General features: G+C 37.6%; 1 protein-coding gene across 2 annotated transcripts in view; it reads right to left on the bottom strand.

Moving 5' to 3' along the window:
* LOC128213941 (coiled-coil and C2 domain-containing protein 1-like) overlaps positions 1-19,457 on the bottom strand; it is a 47,031-nt gene that overhangs the window by 975 nt on the left and 26,599 nt on the right. Inside the window, exons 8-25 of one of the 2 annotated variants that reach the window (XM_052920058.1) lie at positions 18,632-18,760; positions 18,134-18,282; positions 17,731-17,803; positions 17,181-17,402; positions 13,185-13,327; positions 12,705-12,761; positions 9,355-9,486; positions 9,052-9,110; positions 8,716-8,832; positions 8,173-8,302; positions 7,852-7,903; positions 6,667-6,766; positions 6,446-6,536; positions 5,494-5,643; positions 5,229-5,251; positions 1,611-1,674; positions 1,211-1,340; positions 181-305 (exon numbers count right to left, since the gene is read on the bottom strand). In XM_052920058.1, the coding sequence (XP_052776018.1) occupies positions 181-305; positions 1,211-1,340; positions 1,611-1,674; positions 5,229-5,251; positions 5,494-5,643; positions 6,446-6,536; positions 6,667-6,766; positions 7,852-7,903; positions 8,173-8,302; positions 8,716-8,832; positions 9,052-9,110; positions 9,355-9,486; positions 12,705-12,761; positions 13,185-13,327; positions 17,181-17,402; positions 17,731-17,803; positions 18,134-18,282; positions 18,632-18,760 (1,946 nt within the window). Of the gene's footprint in view, positions 1-180; positions 306-1,210; positions 1,341-1,610; positions 1,675-1,700; positions 4,691-5,228; positions 5,252-5,493; positions 5,644-6,445; positions 6,537-6,666; positions 6,767-7,851; positions 7,904-8,172; positions 8,303-8,715; positions 8,833-9,051; positions 9,111-9,354; positions 9,487-12,704; positions 12,762-13,184; positions 13,328-17,180; positions 17,403-17,730; positions 17,804-18,133; positions 18,283-18,631; positions 18,761-19,457 lie in introns of those variants that run through there. The other variant, XM_052920059.1, reaches the window with a different exon arrangement.

Raw genomic sequence — 19,457 nt, 5'->3', positions numbered from 1 at the left:
AAAAGGGGAAACAGACTTAATATCATAAATCATCAGTCTGGTCACATTTATCATTAACAGCAATTTTCATTCCATTGGGTTTCTATCCACACAATGAGAACCCAAAGCATTTATATGATGAGAAGTTGAGAAAACTGATAAAACGTGGATGAGAACAAAATGTCAACCCATTGTTTGTACCTCCTTTACAGCAAGTTTTTTCTTTGTGAGCATCAGTTGAGCCTTCTGCATGTCTCCGTGCTGGGCAAACTGTCGCCCCTCCTCAGTGTACGCTGCTATCTCTGCATCAACCTGCCCCACATACTCTGTAACGTACACCAACAACACTTTACAACATGAAACTCATGGTTACTGCTAAAATTTGCATAACTGTAACTCTGACATAACATTCAAACATTATTTAATATTCATTATATCTAAATGTCGACCAATATTTTTTATACTCAAAAAAGTACTGAATAAACTTGTGATGGATTCTAGACATGTTCACCATATTATGCTTGTTCCATTTCTTTTATTGTTGGCAGATATTAAGCAGATAATTGTTCTTTGTGTCAATGAGGTCAACAATTCAAATGAAAATCCTTCAAAGGATTTAGGAGATATGGAACCCATATGAAATATAAAAAAAACAAAAAACAAAGCTTTGACCTAAACCTATGACTTTGAGCTGGCAGATCAGAGTTTGGGTTCTGCATGTTATTTGGTTATCATTTTTTTCCAAGATTCATAAAAATCATTCAACAGGTTTGGGAAAAACGCAGCAACACAAAATTCATGGCTTGAGCCTTTGAGCTTGAACTGTGACATTGACCTTGAGCCAGCACACCTGGAATGGGTTGTACACTTTGTGTAAATGTGGTTAATTTCTTACTCAAGTTTCATCAGAATCCTTCAAGGAGTTAAGAAAATACAAAGCTTAACACAAAAGAGTAACAGACAGACAGACGAACATCTGCACTAAAAATAAATGTCTTCCCCAACATAGAATGGCAAAAGACATAATTCATTTGGTTAAATAACCTCATTAAAGATATCATCGCTATATAGTTTCTTAGTATGAAGTGCTTTGCCTTCTTCTTTCTAAATTTTGCTAACCCTGTGGCGATGCCCCATCCTTCAGTCCTCCATGCCTATAAATATCTTCTGATAAAGTGGTTTCCTTTTGCACAAATGCTACTACTACTAATCGGAGTTAAACACTACGCACCTTTCCATGCGGCGACTCCCCCAGCTTTCAATCTGCCGGCCGTAACATCTATCTTCTGTTGAAGCAACTTGCACTTCCCGTCCAGTGTGGCGAGCTGGGTCGCACTCAGGCTGTCACGCAGGGAAGACACCTAAAGGGGGAGTAAATGCCTTACATTGAGACTGTTAAGATCATAAACAAAAGCATTTAGAAATTATATTTCAGGTAGAAGGTCATGAAATCTTTGAATGTACCAAATAATTTCCTGGTAGAACAAAATGGTTGTAACCTGATAATAATTTACTTTATTTGGGTGAAAAAAGACACTTATGAGACTCAGTATTTGTAATGTTTTACAATTTGAAAGTTTGTACTGGTGTCAAGGCTTTTCTGCCCGTACAATTTGCCACCACCTCTATACCTGTTTATCAAGCTGTTGTTTTTCAAACTTGAGCACCTCCATGCACGTGGAGCCTGCCGCCTGGCTGGAATAAAAGATGGCAAGGTGCTTTATTTGAGACTGAAGCTTATCATTTACAATTCAGCCTTCTTTTTAAAGTGAAAACTTATGTCCTGATGAAAACATGTACAACTATATCTATCACTGGATACCGCCACTACCCAACCTTTTCATAAGAAGAAGTATCTGCGGTAGTGATGAATGCAATATGTCAGAGAGAAGGCATTATTAAGTTAATGGTCCTCCTACATAGGAATAAGCACTTTAACATCTTGGAAATAAGGCATAAAAAAATATTTTTTGTTTTTTAAAAGCATAGCACAGTTTTTAATTGAGTTGACGGAACACAAAATCATGTTGTTTTTTGGAGCATACGGTATCAAAATTAACAAACGACAATAACCTAAAAAAAAACTGCAGCCAGAGTTTAGGTTCTTGTGCACTGCACCTCAATGAAATATATCTGTATATTAAGTTTTAATTCAATACCACAAACACTTTTCGAGTTATGCTCCAGACAAAAAAATAAGTATGAACAAAACAATAACTCTGCAAAATAATAAAATATTGCAGCCAGCCTTATTGTTCCTTTGCACTACACTTCTTCCCAGTAAGTATATGTATATAAAGTTTGAAGTCAATACCTTAAAAACTTTTATATTTCTTCCTCCGGAAAAGACTGCCTGGTGGACAGATAACAAACTAGGGTATATCATGCAAATAGACAGATATTGGGAAAGTACCAGTCATTGCTTTATAGTTTTTTTGTGCACCATTTTGATTCGACATAAAAGACATTACCATATTTAAAACCATCAAACTGCCTCCATTGTTCTAGTCATATAAAGGAACAGTGTGATGTTGCAGTCTTAAGAATACAGGAAAATGCTCCTGCCTGCATAGAAGTTTACAAAAATAAATGGGGGAACATTTCCCAGGATCCCTCTAGCAGACTCACACATTTAATTGTATCTAGCTACGCTCCTGTCAATGTTGGTTGTTGCAGAGATTCATTGAGAAATTGGCAATTATATCAGGAGTAATTCAGGAACCATTGGTATTGGTTTCATTTCTTCCATTTCAAATATCTTTATTGTTATAATACAAAACAAAGAGCATGACAAGAAGTGTCCATTTCCCTCAGTCCATCTAAGGGCCATATGTAACAGGTACGACACATAAAATTGAGATTTATTTTATGTTGTAATGATGAACAGGTAATGTAAGCCCTGCAGAGCCTTGATAGCCACAACTAATTGTACAGTTTAAAAATCTGTGATGTGCATGCGATTAAGAATCATTCAACAATTATGGATGATGACCAGCACATTAACGGAAAAAAAGAAAGAAAAATGAGTGAAAATAAATTTACAATGACAAAGGGTAAAACAACTTTTTATTAAAAAGTGATTCAGAATATACAAAGAGCAGGTAAATACTTATTTAAATACGAAACACAACACTGAGCACCTGCAGAAAAAAACAGCTGATTGGATCTCAAAAATATCATACGGATAAACAACCTGAGAACGATCACAAACTATATGACATAATAAAGTAAAAACACGAGATATCACTGAAGTGATTACTACCCCTGTCTGCTGCCTGACACAGAAGAGAACTCATTCTAGATGTTTCAAGATAATAACAAGGAAAATTATACTTCTTTGCAATAAGATCAATCTTTATTCATAAATATAGCTCGTGTTAAACTGGTTTACAATGGCACATAACTCGAAAAAGAGTTGGCCGGGGTCAACGAAATTAATATTAGCCATGGGTAAAGGAAATATAGAAGGTATTTAGTACTACTTCCTACCATAGTGGCAATATGTACCAAGTATCAGATTGATCTCTTAAACATTATCCAAAATAGCCCAATGTGTAAAAATCGAATTACAGGGCCAATAACTGCGAAGAAATCACCTGTATGTGATGAACAATATGCACTGTTCTACTACATATCATGTTTGTAATGTGTATAGTGTATCAGGGTGATCTCTTAAACTGTGGGAGAAATTTGCTCCGCATAGTCCAATATAGGAAAAAGTGTAAAAATTACATTCAAAGGTACATAACTGTATGATGAAATGGCAAAAGATAATGGAAAGTATGTCAGGCACTACTTCCCATCACAGTTTTATAGTACCACAGTATTAACAGAGTGATAAACTGTGTAAGTAGTTCATTCTACAAACTTGAAAGAACCCGTCCACCCTAGGCCACTGGTACATGATAAAACAGAGCAGAACAGCCAACATTACGGTGTCTCCAATACACATAGCATCAAACTTTGTGATGCATAAAAAAATCAAAATCAGAATACTTTATAGACATATCACAGAAAACAACATTTCAATCACAGACTAGATTAGAATAATAAACACTAGATTCATTACTACATTCATGTACATATTCATAACTAATTGACGAGGACCTTAGTGTATAAATCACTGAACAAAGACCAAGAACAGATAAAAACATCAATAAATTCTCAGATAAACACAAACATTACATAAAGAAAATCAGCATTGTCAAAGATTGCTCAAAGGCTGGATAATCCACTTCTCATGGGTATACACAGCGCTTGTCTAACTTTAAAATAAAGTGTTTAAAAAAACATTACCCGGTAATCTGTAAAAAAAGGTGATTTTGATATTCTAAAAAAGTGCCAGTGTAAAAAATGAACACAATGAAACAAAGCTCACTAAACAGTGGAGAAAATCATTTGAAATCAGCACAAAAAATATACATAATATAACCTACACTGAAGTTTTAACACAATCAGAGATTCATTATCACATAAATAATGCAAATTAATAATCATATAAATGAAGTGAATATAATACAATAAAAAACTGCAACGTGTTATGATGTCAAGTCTTCAAATTTTAAAGAGGAGTGTATCACAGAAATTGCAAATTTCCCCATCCATGCCCAGTGCTCCCAGTTTCCATGGCAACCTTGGTGGAGTCCATGGCGACGTGGGTGTGTAGAGAGACGTGGGTCACATGATCATGCAGGCCCGGGACCGCGGGGCCCTGGAACACATACACAGGTCACATGACAAACATCTCTCCACATATCCCACCCACCATGCACACTAGTATGTCAATCATGGATGGTGAAAGAGTTATGGTACTTATAGCGGTACATTGAATGGAATCTCACTGACTAAAGAGGTATAGTAAGTTGGAGCTATGTATATCACTACAATTGGCAGGGTATACCATAGCTACTACGGCCATACAAGTATTCTTGAAAATTACTTAGTTTTGTAATGCACAGTAAACAACAATCACTTGAAGGGGCAATGTAAATATGAATCTCAAAGCATTCAAAATATTTATAATCTAAACATGTAATTATGGAGAAATGTTTGTCACAAAAACAAGAAGATGGTCAGAGACATAAAACAATTTTTATTGTTTGTATTTATAAATAAGTAAAATTTTAGAAGTACCCAGTAAATAATTTTGAAAAGGAATCCTACAGCAATTTTTACTTTATTTTTAACTTGATTAATCAAAACATCACAAAACCATGCTTAAGTAAGACAAAAAGAAAAGGCAATCTTACGTGTTCTTTTCTGAGCCTGCCCCCTGAAAAGCAAACACATCATTGAATTGAATTTCAGAAAGGAAAGCAATGTATACATATTTTACTTGTTTATTAACAACAAAAATTGCCTTCCTCAGAATCCCTTTTCAGTGAGCTTTCAACACAAATTAATGCACCAAAGCTTTAAATAACAGTAGTTTGTTATCCACTTGTCACTCAAACACTATCAGCAGATTTGAAATCACTCTTTGACAGTACTTGACAAACATCAAGCTGAACTCACCCTGGCTGACGGAGCGTCAAGTGTCTTGATGAACTGGTCAATAACGAGCCACTTCTCCTTCACCTCCTCCACCTGCTTGCTCTTGAAAGGGTCTCGTATACGGACCTTCACCTCCAACTTCCCGCCCAGGGTCTTACGCCCATCACACAGCTGGAAATATAAATAGGAACACTAAGTCTTGAATGGGTCGCTTATTCAGACCTCCACCTCCAACTTCCTGGCCAGGGTCTTATGCCCAAGACACAGATGGGAATATGAATATAAGCACTAAGTCTTGAATGGGTCACAAATAACTTAAGGACCTTCACCTCAAATTTCCCTCCCAGGGTCTTACGTCTCTCACATAGCTGGGAATATAAACAGAAACAGTAAGTGTTGAACAGGTAACAAAATAGGGACTTCACATCCAACTTCCTGCCCAGGTTCTTATGCCTGTCACATAGATGGGAATATAAACAGAAACACTAAGTGTTGAATGGGTAATGAATAAAGACCTTCACTTCCAATTTCGCGCCCACGGACTTACGCCCGTCACATGAACGTACAATGTAAGAAAACATTCCTGGGCAGAAACCAGTACTGTGTCCTATATGGGAGGCCATGAGAAAATAGCCCTGGCTGGGATCTAACCATCAACCTCTTGAGTGAGAGGAGCACACCTATACCACATCACTTTAATCCGGCAAACTATACCATAACATCACTTTAATCCGGCAAACTAAGTACTATTGGATCTCTTTACTTCAATTATATTTTCTGAGCTTTTTGTATGACTATGTGCTCCATAAATGATAATTCCTTTAAAGTTGGAATAATAGGAGTAGAAATCCAATTATAAGCTTGAATGTAACATTCTTTTATCAATAAGATTACTTCTGGGAGCATTTTAATTAAGGAATTGTTAACATTTGAAGTACAAGCCATTTCATGGACGTATGAGTGTTTGACTTACATCGTAGCTGTCATGGAGCGTACACTGTGTCTCCAGGGGCAGCAGTTTCACATTGACCGTTCCCAGTAACTTGTCACTCTTTAGAAATCCTCTGAAATTAGCAAAGATGCTTTTATACCAGGCAAAGCATTTAAATCTTACAGATACTGGAAGCAATTTACTAATGATCTCAATAAAGCTTCAACACAGGAAATCAAGTCATACAAACAATATATGCCTACCTTTTGTAGAATATTTCTAGTTTAATTGTTTTCCGTTCTATAACTCTGACTAGGGCTCGGGACTTCCTGTTCATTGTCATCTTTACTGGTTCTTGATATTCTGGAAAGAATAAGTGAAATATTATCAACTAAAAACTTCAAATGAAAGGTCAAATTGTGATTAATCAGAAACAGTAAAACAATATTCAATTGTTTGTTTAAGGTTGTCTGTAAGTGCAATCATTTCTTGCTGAGGCGTCCGGGGTTTAATTACCAGCCTAGGTGCCAAGATATGTTTTCTCTGGGTACTCTGGTTTCCACAACATCACAAGACCACACTCTCCCACAACGTGATGCCAATGAGACTGACTAAGCATAGGTTAATATTCACTATCTTTAAATGAACAATAAAATAAACTAATGACCTAACAGAAAACCCATATTCAAAATAAACTGTGCTTTTTACATCAACAAAATATACACCTGATCATAGCAATGCAATAAAGTATGACTAAAACTAAATTTCATTTTTTCCATGTTTATCTAAGAAATAATTCTACCTAAACATGTATTTACACACTTCAGAAGAAGAGCAAGAGATAACTTGGTTTTAGAGATGTATTTACACACTTTAAAAAGCAAGAGATTACTTGGATTTAGAGATGTATTCAGAGCAAGAGATTACCTGGATTTAGAGATGTATTCAGAGCAAGAGATTACCTGGATTTAGAGATGTATTCAGAGCAAGAGATTACTTGGATTTAGAGATGTATTCAGAGCAAGAGATTACCTGGATTTAGAGATGTATTCAGAGCAAGACATTACCTGGAATTAGAGATGTATTCAGATCAAGAGATTACCTGGATTTAGAGATGTATTCAGAGCAAGAAATTACCTGGATTTAGAGATGTATTCAGAGCAAGAGATTACCTGGATTTAGAGATGTATTCAGAGCAATAGATTACTTGGATTTAGAGTGTATTCAGAGCATAGATTACCTGGATTTAGAGATGTATTAAGAGCAAGAAATTACCTGGATTTAGAGATGTATTCAGAGCAAGAAATTACCTGGATTTAGAGATGTATTCAGAGCAAGAGATAACTTGGATTTAGAGATGTATTCAGAGCAATAGATTACTTGGATTTAGAGTGTATTCAGAGCAAGAGATTACCTGGATTTAGAGATGTATTCAGAGCATATATTACCTGGATTTAGAGAGCTTTTCACGGTTTCTGTATGCCCTGTCTGTGGATCATCCTAGAATGGGTCAACATTTACACCATATAAATGCTTTATTTTCTAGTTATGGGCTTATTTAAATGTCTTCAAATAAAATTTAAAATGCAATGTACGGCATCCTTTTCTATAAAGCATTTCTGATGGATACAAACTTTGACTGATGTTTTAATAAAACTTGATCAAATTTTGGGGATTTCATTATTTAGTGATCTTTTGTTCTAATTTCTTATATATGTAGTCAAATTAAGTTTAAGCTATTTCCTTTTACATATTAAAAGGGCACTCACTGTAGGGAAGGGAAATTCATATTTGACGTAAGTGTCGAGGTTTTTCTCGGAGTACCCGTCTGGTGGGTTATACTGAACTCCCCGCACCACTGTCATCTCAATATCGTTATCCCCCAGGTCGGTGTTACATCTGTAAGGCAACACAGAAGTTTGGTGGTAATGCCTACAGGTTGCTTAGAGATGGATGGCTCACTTAGATAATGGAATATTTTGGCCAACTCTACCCACTTACTTAAAATTAGAAAAATATTACTTCTCTTAATAGATATATAACAACTTCATGCCTGTTTTTACACAACCATGGTGGGAATGGTGTTTGGGACTCAACTGATAATAATTATGTTTTAATTTCAAAACATGTTAAATTGATTGTTATATAAAAAGTCTTTCTTCAATACCTAGTACATATAAGAGAAAATTAATAGATGGTATGCAGCCGTACATGAATCAGTTCAAAATCTTCATAAGAAATTAGCGCTTTTCTAATCAGGGGCATAAGCCATCATTTAGTATTTTACGTGACCAAATCCCTATTTTACTCACTGGACCATGGAGAAAGTCCTGTTTTCATAGTGGAACTTAGGCACGGGGTCTTTGTGTCGCAGGGCGTTCTTCAAAGCCTCAAGGTCCTTCTGTAGGCCTGACTCCATCTTCTGGAACCTACACATAACAAAAACATTTGTAACACATTCTCAGTAACATAGGCAATTTAATTATTTATACTTTGTCAAGCTTACCATGCAATAACATACAGTTTTGAACATCTAGAGTGTCATTGCAACATAAGTACATGTGACAGTGACCTTATTTCTAAAGTTTCCTTAAAATGAAATAGGCATTCATTCAAAATTACATTTAATTGCATGTTAATATACTCACTTTGTAGCACTTATAACATCTCCCAGCTTTGAGAAATGAGTATTGTTCGCTTGGCAGGTCTGAAAAATAGAAATAGTTGTAATTTCTTTTATTTCTCACTTTTTCAAAGTAACATTGTTTTTAAGTTTAGTTATAACCCTAGAGCATCACATTGTTAAATATATTTGATAGGTTATTTCTGTTAAAGGAAATATAAAACTGGCTATGACACCTCTCATAACTATACAATCATATTAGACAAGAGCTAAATTAGAAGAGACTTAATAAAAATAAAAAAAAAATAAAAAAAAAATGTCCACCTACCCTAATCTGAGCAATGAGGTCCTGTTCAATCTTCTCGAAGACCTGATCTCTGTCGCCTGAAAGCTCGCAGTCCTCTCTGGAGACCATTACAAAGCTTGGGTTGTCATCCTCACCCTCAAGAGACGGGGGAACCTGCAAGAAGGGGGAGATATGCTAGCATGTAACAGAGAAAATGTCTCACTCCAGTGAAACCGGAGGGAAGCTGAAGGAAGTGGGAGACATATTAATGTGTAAGAGAGAAAATGTCATACTCCAGTGACACCCTGGGGGAAATGGCTGAAAGGGGGAGACATGATAACGAGTAAGAGTGAAAATGTCGCCCTCCAGGGATGGGGGAACTGGCAGGATGGGGAGACATGTTAATATGTAAGAGTGAAAATGTCAGGCTCAAGGGACGGGGGAACCGGCAGGAAGGGGGAGACATGTTAATGTGTAAGAGTGAAAATATCAGGCTCAAGGGACAGGGGAACCGGCAGGAAGGGGGAGACATGTTAATGTGTAAGAGTGAAAATGTCAGGCTCAAGGGAAGGGGGAACCGGCAGGAAGGGGGAGACATGTTAATGTGTAAGAGTGAAAATGTCAGGCTCAAGGGATGGGGGAACCGGCAGGAAGGGGGAGACATGTTAATGTGTAAGAGTGAAAATGTCTGGCTCAAGGGACGGGGGAACCGGCAGGAAGGGGGAGACATGTTAATGTGTAAGAGTGAAAATGTCAGGCTCAAGGGACGGGGGAACCGGCAGGAAGGGGGAGACATGTTAATGTGTAAGAGTGAAAATGTCAGGCTCAAGGGACGGGGGAACCGGCAGGAAGGGGGAGACATGTTAATGTGTAAGAGTGAAAATGTCAGGCTAAAGGGACTGGGGAACCGGCAGGATGGGGAGAAATGTTAATGTGTAAGAGTGAAAATGTCAGGCTCAAGGGACGGGGAACCGGCAGGAAGGGGGAGACATGTTAATGTGTAAGAGTGAAAATGTCAGGCTCAAGGGACGGGGGAACCGGCAGGAAGGGGGAGACATGTTAATGTGTAAGAGTGAAAATGTCAGGCTCAAGGGACGGGGGAACCGGCAGGATGGGGAGACATGTTAATGTGTAAGAGTGAAAATGTCAGGCTCAAGGGACTGGGGAACCGGCAGGAAGGGGGAGACATGTTAATGTGTAAGAGAGAAAATGTCATACTCCAGTGACACCCTGGGGGAAATGGCTGAAAGGGGGAGACATGATAACGAGTAAGAGTGAAAATGTCGCCCTCCAGGGATGGGGGAACCGGCAGGATGGGGAGACATGTTAATATGTAAGAGTGAAAATGTCAGGCTCAAGGGACGGGGGAACCGGCAGGAAGGGGGAGACATGTTAATGTGAAAGAGTGAAAATGTCAGGCTCAAGGGACAGGGGAACCGGCAGGAAGGGGGAGACATGTTAATGTGTAAGAGTGAAAATGTCAGGCTCAAGGGAAGGGGGAACCGGCAGGAAGGGGGAGACATGTTAATGTGTAAGAGTGAAAATGTCAGGCTCAAGGGACGGGGGAACCGGCAGGAAGGGGGAGACATGTTAATGTGTAAGAGTGAAGATGTCAGGCTCAAGGGACGGGGGAACCGGCAGGAAGGGGGAGACATGTTAATGTGTAAGAGTGAAGATGTCAGGCTAAAGGGACGGGGGAACCGGCAGGATGGGGAGAAATGTTAATGTGTAAGAGTGAAAATGTCAGGCTCAAGGGACAGGGGAACCGGCAGGAAGGGGGAGACATGTTAATGTGTAAGAGTGAAAATGTCAGGCTCAAGGGACGGGGGAACCGGCAGGAAGGGGGAGACATGTTAATGTGTAAGAGTGAAAATGTCAGGCTCAAGGGACGGGGGAACCGGCAGGAAGGGGGAGACATGTTAATGTGTAAGAGTGAAAATGTCAGGCTAAAGGGACTGGGGAACCGGCAGGATGGGGAGAAATGTTAATGTGTAAGAGTGAAAATGTCAGGCTCAAGGGACGGGGAACCGGCAGGAAGGGGGAGACATGTTAATGTGTAAGAGTGAAAATGTCAGGCTCAAGGGACGGGGGAACCGGCAGGAAGGGGGAGACATGCTAATTTGTAAGAGTGAAAATGTCAGGCTCAAGGGACGGGGGAACCGGCAGGAAGGGGGAGACATGTTAATGTGTAAGAGTGAAAATGTCAGGCTCAAGGGACGGGGGAACCGGCAGGAAGGGGGAGACATGTTAATGTGTAAGAGTGAAAATGTCAGGCTAAAGGGACTGGGGAACCGGCAGGATGGGGAGAAATGTTAATGTGTAAGAGTGAAAATGTCAGGCTCAAGGGACGGGGAACCGGCAGGAAGGGGGAGACATGTTAATGTGTAAGAGTGAAAATGTCAGGCTCAAGGGACGGGGAACCGGCAGGAAGGGGGAGACATGTTAATGTGTAAGAGTGAAAATGTCAGGCTCAAGGGACGGGGGAACCGGCAGGAAGGGGGAGACATGTTAATGTGTAAGAGTGAAAATGTCAGGCTCAAGGGACGGGGGAACCGGCAGGAAGGGGGAGACATGTTAATGTGTAAGAGTGAAGATGTCAGGCTGAAGGGACGGGGGAACCGGCAGGATGGGGAGACATGTTAATGTGTAAGAGTGAAAATGTCAGGCTCAAGGGACGGGGGAACCAGCAGGGGGAGATATGTTAGCATGTAACAGAGAAAATGTCTCACTCCAGTGAAACCGGGGGGAAGCTGAAGGAAGTGGGAGACATATTAATGTGTAACTACCAGTGAAAATGTCAGGCTTAAGGGACAGGGGAACAGGCAGGAAGGGGGAGACATGTTAATGTGTAAGAGTGAAAATGTGGCCTTCAAGGGACGTGGGAAACAACAGTTAGAGGGAGACAGCAGGAAGTGGGAGACATTTTGTAGTGAAAATGTTGCTCTTCAGGGATGGGGGAACCAGCAGGACGGGGGAGACATGTGAAAGTGTAAAAGTGCAAATGTCTCCCTCTAGGTACAGGTGAACCGGTAGGAAGAGAGAGACATTTTGACACATGTAAGAGTGAATATGTTCTATCGGCTTTTTATTTCTCTTAAAACATTTGTACCTTCGGTCCTCCATGTGTGCTACTACATGTACAAGCCGATACCTCTCACATGTGAATGTCAATGTCCCATTGTAATTTTTTTTACATAGACTTTAAAATCTTACATGTGATTTTCTATATTCTACAATTCTCCCTGGAATTAAAATCTTAGAACTTAATAAAAATCATATATGGTAAGTTTACTGTTAGAAGTCATAATCAGAGGAAAATTGACTTTAAGGCATAAAGTACTATATTTGAAGGTGAACAAGGCACTTGTTCATGGCCTGTATTTCTAACTGACCTGTGTGAGGTCCACTGGCAGGCCGGACTCCGAGGCCTCAATCATTGGCTCAAACCCCTGGCAAAATAATAGTGAACATAATTATACTGGGTAATTGAAATTCACATTCTATCCAAGTGTTATGTTTTAATTTCCAAATACATGCATAATTATGTTAATGTGGATGTGGATGAGACTTGAATAAGATATAAAGCAATTAAGTTTATTTCTCTTGAATAGAACTGCAGAACGCATAATAAACATAAATGTATGTTATATACAATCACAATAATTTTCATGTGTCATAATTTATTCTTTTATTCAAATGTTGACTTGCAAAAATATGAGATGCTTCTCAATAAATTACATAATCATATATATAACATATATCATGACCAACATGGACTAGAGTGACAACCTGTATGCAATCAAGCACAGTCCCTGCACTTGGTCAAAGACCAAAATATACAATTGTACTGTATATCTTACTATCAGCCCTACCTTTGCCATCCTCAGATACTGTTTGGCCAGAGCGATGTCACCCTTCTTCTTGGCGTTTATTGCCCCATTCTTGTACTCCTGCATACGTTCCCGTAGAAAATGGGCCTGCTGGTCAGCACGAAGGGACGCACCACGCTTCAGAACTGGTAGAGAGCAAGAATAATACTCAACTATTTGTGTGTGTCTGACTGCTGAGGAATCTGAAACTCAACTATTTGTATGTGTCTTACTGATGGGGTATATGCTAATGTGTATTTTTCTGACTTATGGGGTATATGTGTATGTGTCTGACTGATGGGGTATATGCAGATGGGGTATATGTGTATGTGTCTGATTGATGGGGTATGTGTCTGGCTGATGGGGTGTGTGTGTCTGACTGATGGGGTATATGTGTATGTGTCTGACTGATGGGGTATATGTGTATGTGTCTGACTGATAGGGTATGTGTCTGACTGATGGGATATATGTGTATGTGTCTGACTGATGGGGTATGTGTCTGACTGATGGGGTATATGTGTATGTGTCTGACTGATAGGGTATATGTGTATGTGTCTGACTGATGGGGTATGTGTCTGACTGATGGGATATATGTGTATGTGTCTGACTGATAGGGTATGTGTCTGACTGATGGGATATATGTGTATGTGTCTGACTGATAGGGTATGTGTCTGACTGATGGGGTATATGTGTATGTGTCTGACTGATGGGGTATGTGTCTGACTGATGGGATATATGTGTATGTGTCTGTCTGATGTGGTATGTGTCTGACTGATGGGATTTATGTGTATGTGTCTAACTGATGGGGTATATGTGTATGTGTCTGACTGATGGGGTATATGTGTACGTGTCTGACTGATAGGGTATATGCTGATGGGGTATATATGTATGTGTCTGACTGATGGGGTATATATGTATGTGTCTGACTGATGGGGTATATGTGTATGTGTCTGACTGATGGGGTATATGTGTATGTGTCTGACTGATGGGGTATATGTGTACGTGTCTGACTGATAGGGTATATGCTGATGGGGTATATGCTGATGGGGTATATATGTATGTGTCTGACTGATGGGGTATATGTGTACATGTCGGACTGATGGGTATATATGTATGTGTTAGACTGATGGGGTATATGTGTACATGTCAGACTGATGGGGTATATGTGTATGCGTTAGACTGATGGGGTATATGTAAATGTGTCTGACTGATGGGATATATGTGTACATGTCAGACTGATGGAGTATATGTGTATATGTCAGACTGATGGGTTATCATTCACTTAGCTTTACAAGATCACATGAACAGTTTTAAACATAATTATATTACATAAAAGTTGTAGGACTATAAATGATGTAAATATTTCTTTCCAAATGAAAACACAAATAAGTCTATGTAGAGTCAACATTAAAGTCAATGTTCAGCCAACATTCTTTTACCATATTCTTGAGAATCAACATATTCTGTTAATTACAAAACCGTTAAACATCAACAAAGCCTTGGACTTATTTAAAAACCTCTCACCAATCTGTGTGTGCTGAAACACATTTAAGATTAATTAAGTCTTCGAGGGTACCATTAATTGTGTTTTTTTCCTTTGAAAAGTTAGTTACTGTTCTAGAAATTGTATGAATTTGATGATTTATTTAGTAAAAAGTGTGTGAAAAAAAACAAAATTCTACACAAATGTTATATACTGCCATCACAGGACGTAATTCCTTTGAAAACTTTTCAAATTCTGTAAATTTATATGATTTGCTGAAGTTTTATAAGTTTACAAAGGGCCATAAATCTGACAACATTAAAGTTTGAGTTACATTACTTGTCATAAATGAGCCTATTGTTACTGTGAACAAACTTCTGAAGTTAGTAGTTGATATATTTAACAGTTTTAGTTATTAAAAAAATCCATGAAAATGTGGACGGACAGATGGATGGACAGACAGGGTGATTACTATAAAGCATCCGCAAATTAATGTGCAGCTGCTTATGAAAGTCATTTAAATACGTCACTGAATATTGATATAGCAATAAAACAGTCCCCTAACAATTCTTGTGCCAGTTTAAGATAATTAGTAATTACTAGCATACATATCTTTTACCTTGTGGTTGCCATAGAAACCACATTTTCTGTCTGACAAAGAAAACAAAAAGACATGTTTAAACTCCTTTATACACATACTGAGTTTCATGAACATAGCTCAAAATATTTATGAGGTAGTATAAGTGTGAAATTTGAACTATTCTGACATCCAAAATTAAAGAACGTGCTTATTCTAATTTTACACTGTCCACATAGAAAACTAATGTTCATGAAATTAACTTTAATATGTACTATATGATTTACGCCACATCCAGTTAAAATTGTCATTTTTATAATTTCTATTGTTTTCATTGCTATAGCAACCATAAATATTGTCAAATATTTCTTTTATTATTTGTATTATCTCCTGATGGTACTCTTACAAAAACAACAAAAATCATAATCCTAGGTTACGATCCAAAATAATGTTAACATTTTAACCAGACCCACATTTCAATAACTATGGTATTGTAGTATATATTGCTGTTAAAGGGATGTTAAAGAATAAATTGATAAGTGGTTAAAATGATAAACATGGACACAGGGGTAAACGTTTAAACCACCATGGTAATGCAAACCCGGAACAATCCATTTTATGACATATAGCTTGAAATTATAGTCCAATTTAAAACACTGTTCAACATGAAAATGTTGCAAACTTAGATTACTCTTTAAATAGATTTATCCTGACATGCTGGTAAAATTAGGCATCATCTGGAAAAGTGTAATAAAAACTATCCTTGTTCATTCCAAGGGTCTACTGTGATTTTGAGGCTAGTTTTGATGTCATTGATAAATGAGAACTACATACAGCATCATATTGTACCGGTAAGAACAGTTTACTGTGGTATTAGAGATGAAAACAAAAATAAATGAAAATATATTTTTAGTATATCAATTTGATATGTTGGATTTAGAAACCAAACAAAAATCCTTTTTAAGAGTGTACATAATTCCCATCTTCATTTGTCATCATCTCCATAACATTGAAAACAGAAATGGGTTTCAACTCTAAAACCATAATTTAAAGGTTACCAATTATGATCATACTTCTAAGATGGTACATATGGTTAGAGTTAGTATTGTTAAATCCTATCCATTGTTTAGGAAATAAAAAAACACATATTATTTGATTATTATTGGATATTATTTGCTCATGACAATAAGCAGAAATATGCTGAATGTTTGCCACATTTGAAACCAAAGCTTGTCAGACCACGTACTATGAACTATCTGTACCTTTTAATTTGGTGATTATAGAAGCTATGCTCAGCTTATAGTGAAAACATTACCCTTAGATATGCAATACATGTTTTAGTACTGAATTGAAATATAGCCATGTGCAGAGTAAAGAAAGTCCACGCTATTTTGGACCATCCTTCCTATTCTTCTTGAGTTATGGCAGGATCCTTTTTTTTTTTCGGACATGTGGACGAAGGGCAAACCTTTGTATATTCTCCTCCAGTGATCTGGTAGGATACTTAAAACTTAATAAGTAATGAATCCATTTGAAAAAAGTATTTAGACTAAAATGTTATATGCAAAAAGTAATCATAAAGAAAAAAACCCAGCACAGACACCCATGTTCTGCAGCTGGAGTTATTTTACGACAGAGACATAAACACTTGCACACCGTTTATGTGTTCAATACTTACACCTTTGCTTCTGAGAGACTAAACAGTAAACATATAGAGTTCTAATAACTGTCCTCTTAAGCTATAATAGCTCTTTACATAAGTGCAGTATAATATACCATATGGGTCAAGCAGTAGAAATAATGGATAAAAAAGGGATCATTTCACAGTAAAATAAATCTTTCAATATCAAATTTGACTGTCAGAAAACAAGAACAATTACTAACAGAAATGAGCCATGACCGATCAATATTGCACTATGTTCTTTATGAAATGACCTACCTTTTTGTGACTGATCTGATGGGTGTGAAGGTCGTTTCCCAGGCGACACAGCAGGTGACCTTTGTGGCTGGGGTGACCTCTGACCTGGCTGGGGGGCTGACCCCTGGCCCCTGCCAGCAGGGGGATTGAGGCTTGAGACCCCAGGGGTAGGAACTGGTTTAGGGTCAGCACTCAGGGCAGGCCGGGGCTGGGCTGCTGGGCCCACAGGGATAGGGGCAAAACCTGGAGTGGAAATACAGGCTCATAAATATAAACTATGATGCAACATGTTTCTTTTTTTAAATTATAATCATTATGGTCCTCAATACAATCAAATTATCAAGTCCTTGTAAACAAACAAGCCTTTTTTGAAATTCTTAAATGTTTTGTTGCCACACAAAAAATGTCTGTAGAATTTTACAAGTAGATAAGCACTTAAATTACATTTTATTGATCATAATTGCACATGGAAAGATTTAATTGCTATATGTTGAACAATTTGAATAATTTATTATTCAAAAGGTTACAATTAAGTGCTCATATTACTACGGAAAGTATGACTCATCCTCACCTGGTGGGGTTGGCAGCTCGTCAAAGTCTACTGGTTTACCATTCTTGAAATCCCTGATGGCCTCCTGGTATTGCTGAAACCAGACAAGTAATAATGTATAAGCCACTTCAGCCTTGAATTACATTACACTGATATGGGAAACACAAGTGATTTACCGCAGGTCACCATTTTATAGCTGTCTGTGAAAGTAGGCTATAATAACTCAACTCTGTTTAAACATACAATGAATTCAATATACAGCTGTTGTTAAAACAGAATAGGAATGATCATGCTACTGCTAGTTGGGGTTGTGTGTATGTGATAGTGTGGTCTAGTGTTTGTAGGTACAACTTACAAGGGAAGCCCACTTTTCCAAATACACTTGTAAGCATCACTACATGGTATAACAGAGTGGGCCGGTTACCTTGGTGATACGGCCCATTCTGCGAGCCTTGCTGCCATTCCCCTCCTCCTTTGCCTGTTGTTCCGCAGTCTTGTACTTGTCAAGGCGCTGTGAAAGGGCATCCATAGTGGACTTGGGGGGATCCGGGGCTTTGAAAATAGATCGCTCCTCTGTCAATAAAAATGAGATGTATTATGTCAAGGATGCAATAAAGTCATAAATCTGTCAATGTTGGGCATTGTTCCTTATATACAGTGAGAAGTGTGTTATCTAATAATGAAAAGTTTTATTTACTTTTTCTATGGATCTATAAATCTCTTTTTTTCTTCAATATAAAATTGTTAATTGTTGTCTTACCTGTTAATTAATAACTAAGATTATTAAATAATAATAATCACATTAATTATTAATATTTAAAGTGAACTAATATTCTTGTAGAAATTCTTATAACCACAACAGGGATACATATACCAGTAACAGATAAGATATTTTGAAATCTATACACCTAAAACATCTCACCATCTTCGCTGGGTGGAGGAGGGATGGCTGTTGGTGCGGCATTGGGATCCTCACCACCACGCTGTAATGACTCTGCGGCCATGGACGGTCCTGTCATTATCTCTGACCTCTTCACCACATCTTCAAAGGCTGAAACACAGGACATTGTTATATCGGTCAGAAGTGCATTTAGAGTGCAATTTTATTGGAAATAAAGCAATTATAGCAAAATAAAAAGCTCCAGCTTCAAGTGAAAATTCTTACTTAGTTGAACCCATAAACATGCTGTAAACATCTAAATCCTCCTCAATCAATACCATACAGTTGAGTTAATTTGATGCTTCTAGAACAAGCAAGGGACAGACAAAGTTTCATGCTGTTTATTAATAGTTACTAAGAAATTTCCAGAAACTTACATAACTAAGAATATGTTTTTGTACATTTCAAGCAGGGTCGGACGTAATTAAAGAGGAAACATTACAATGTGTATGAAATTGAAATCTTATGGATTCCAACAATAAAACCAAATACCAAAAGTAACCTTTCTTAAAGATGCACACAAATAACATTATAAGTTCAATTTCTTACACAGTTTGAAAGAGCAAATGTGCTATAACGAAATATAATTATGAGGAATGTTCTAGTAAGAATATAGTTGACTTTTTTAAATTAAATTTGTGGCTTTATTACTAAAAATTATTGATAAACGAAAGTATAAAATGATATTGTTTTTAGATAAAACCTCAAAGTTATCAATGAAAACTACTTCTAAATCGCAAAAACACAACATAAAACATTGCTTGTCACATTTATTTGTTGTCAAGTACACTTAAGTCTTGTTGACATT

This window comes from Mya arenaria, chromosome 13 (assembly GCF_026914265.1).
Source record: "Mya arenaria isolate MELC-2E11 chromosome 13, ASM2691426v1".
In the NCBI taxonomy this organism is placed as follows: Eukaryota; Metazoa; Mollusca; class Bivalvia; order Myida; family Myidae; genus Mya; species Mya arenaria.
The sequence above is the reverse complement of the archived record's forward strand: the minus strand, read 5'-3'. Positions and strand labels throughout refer to the sequence as shown.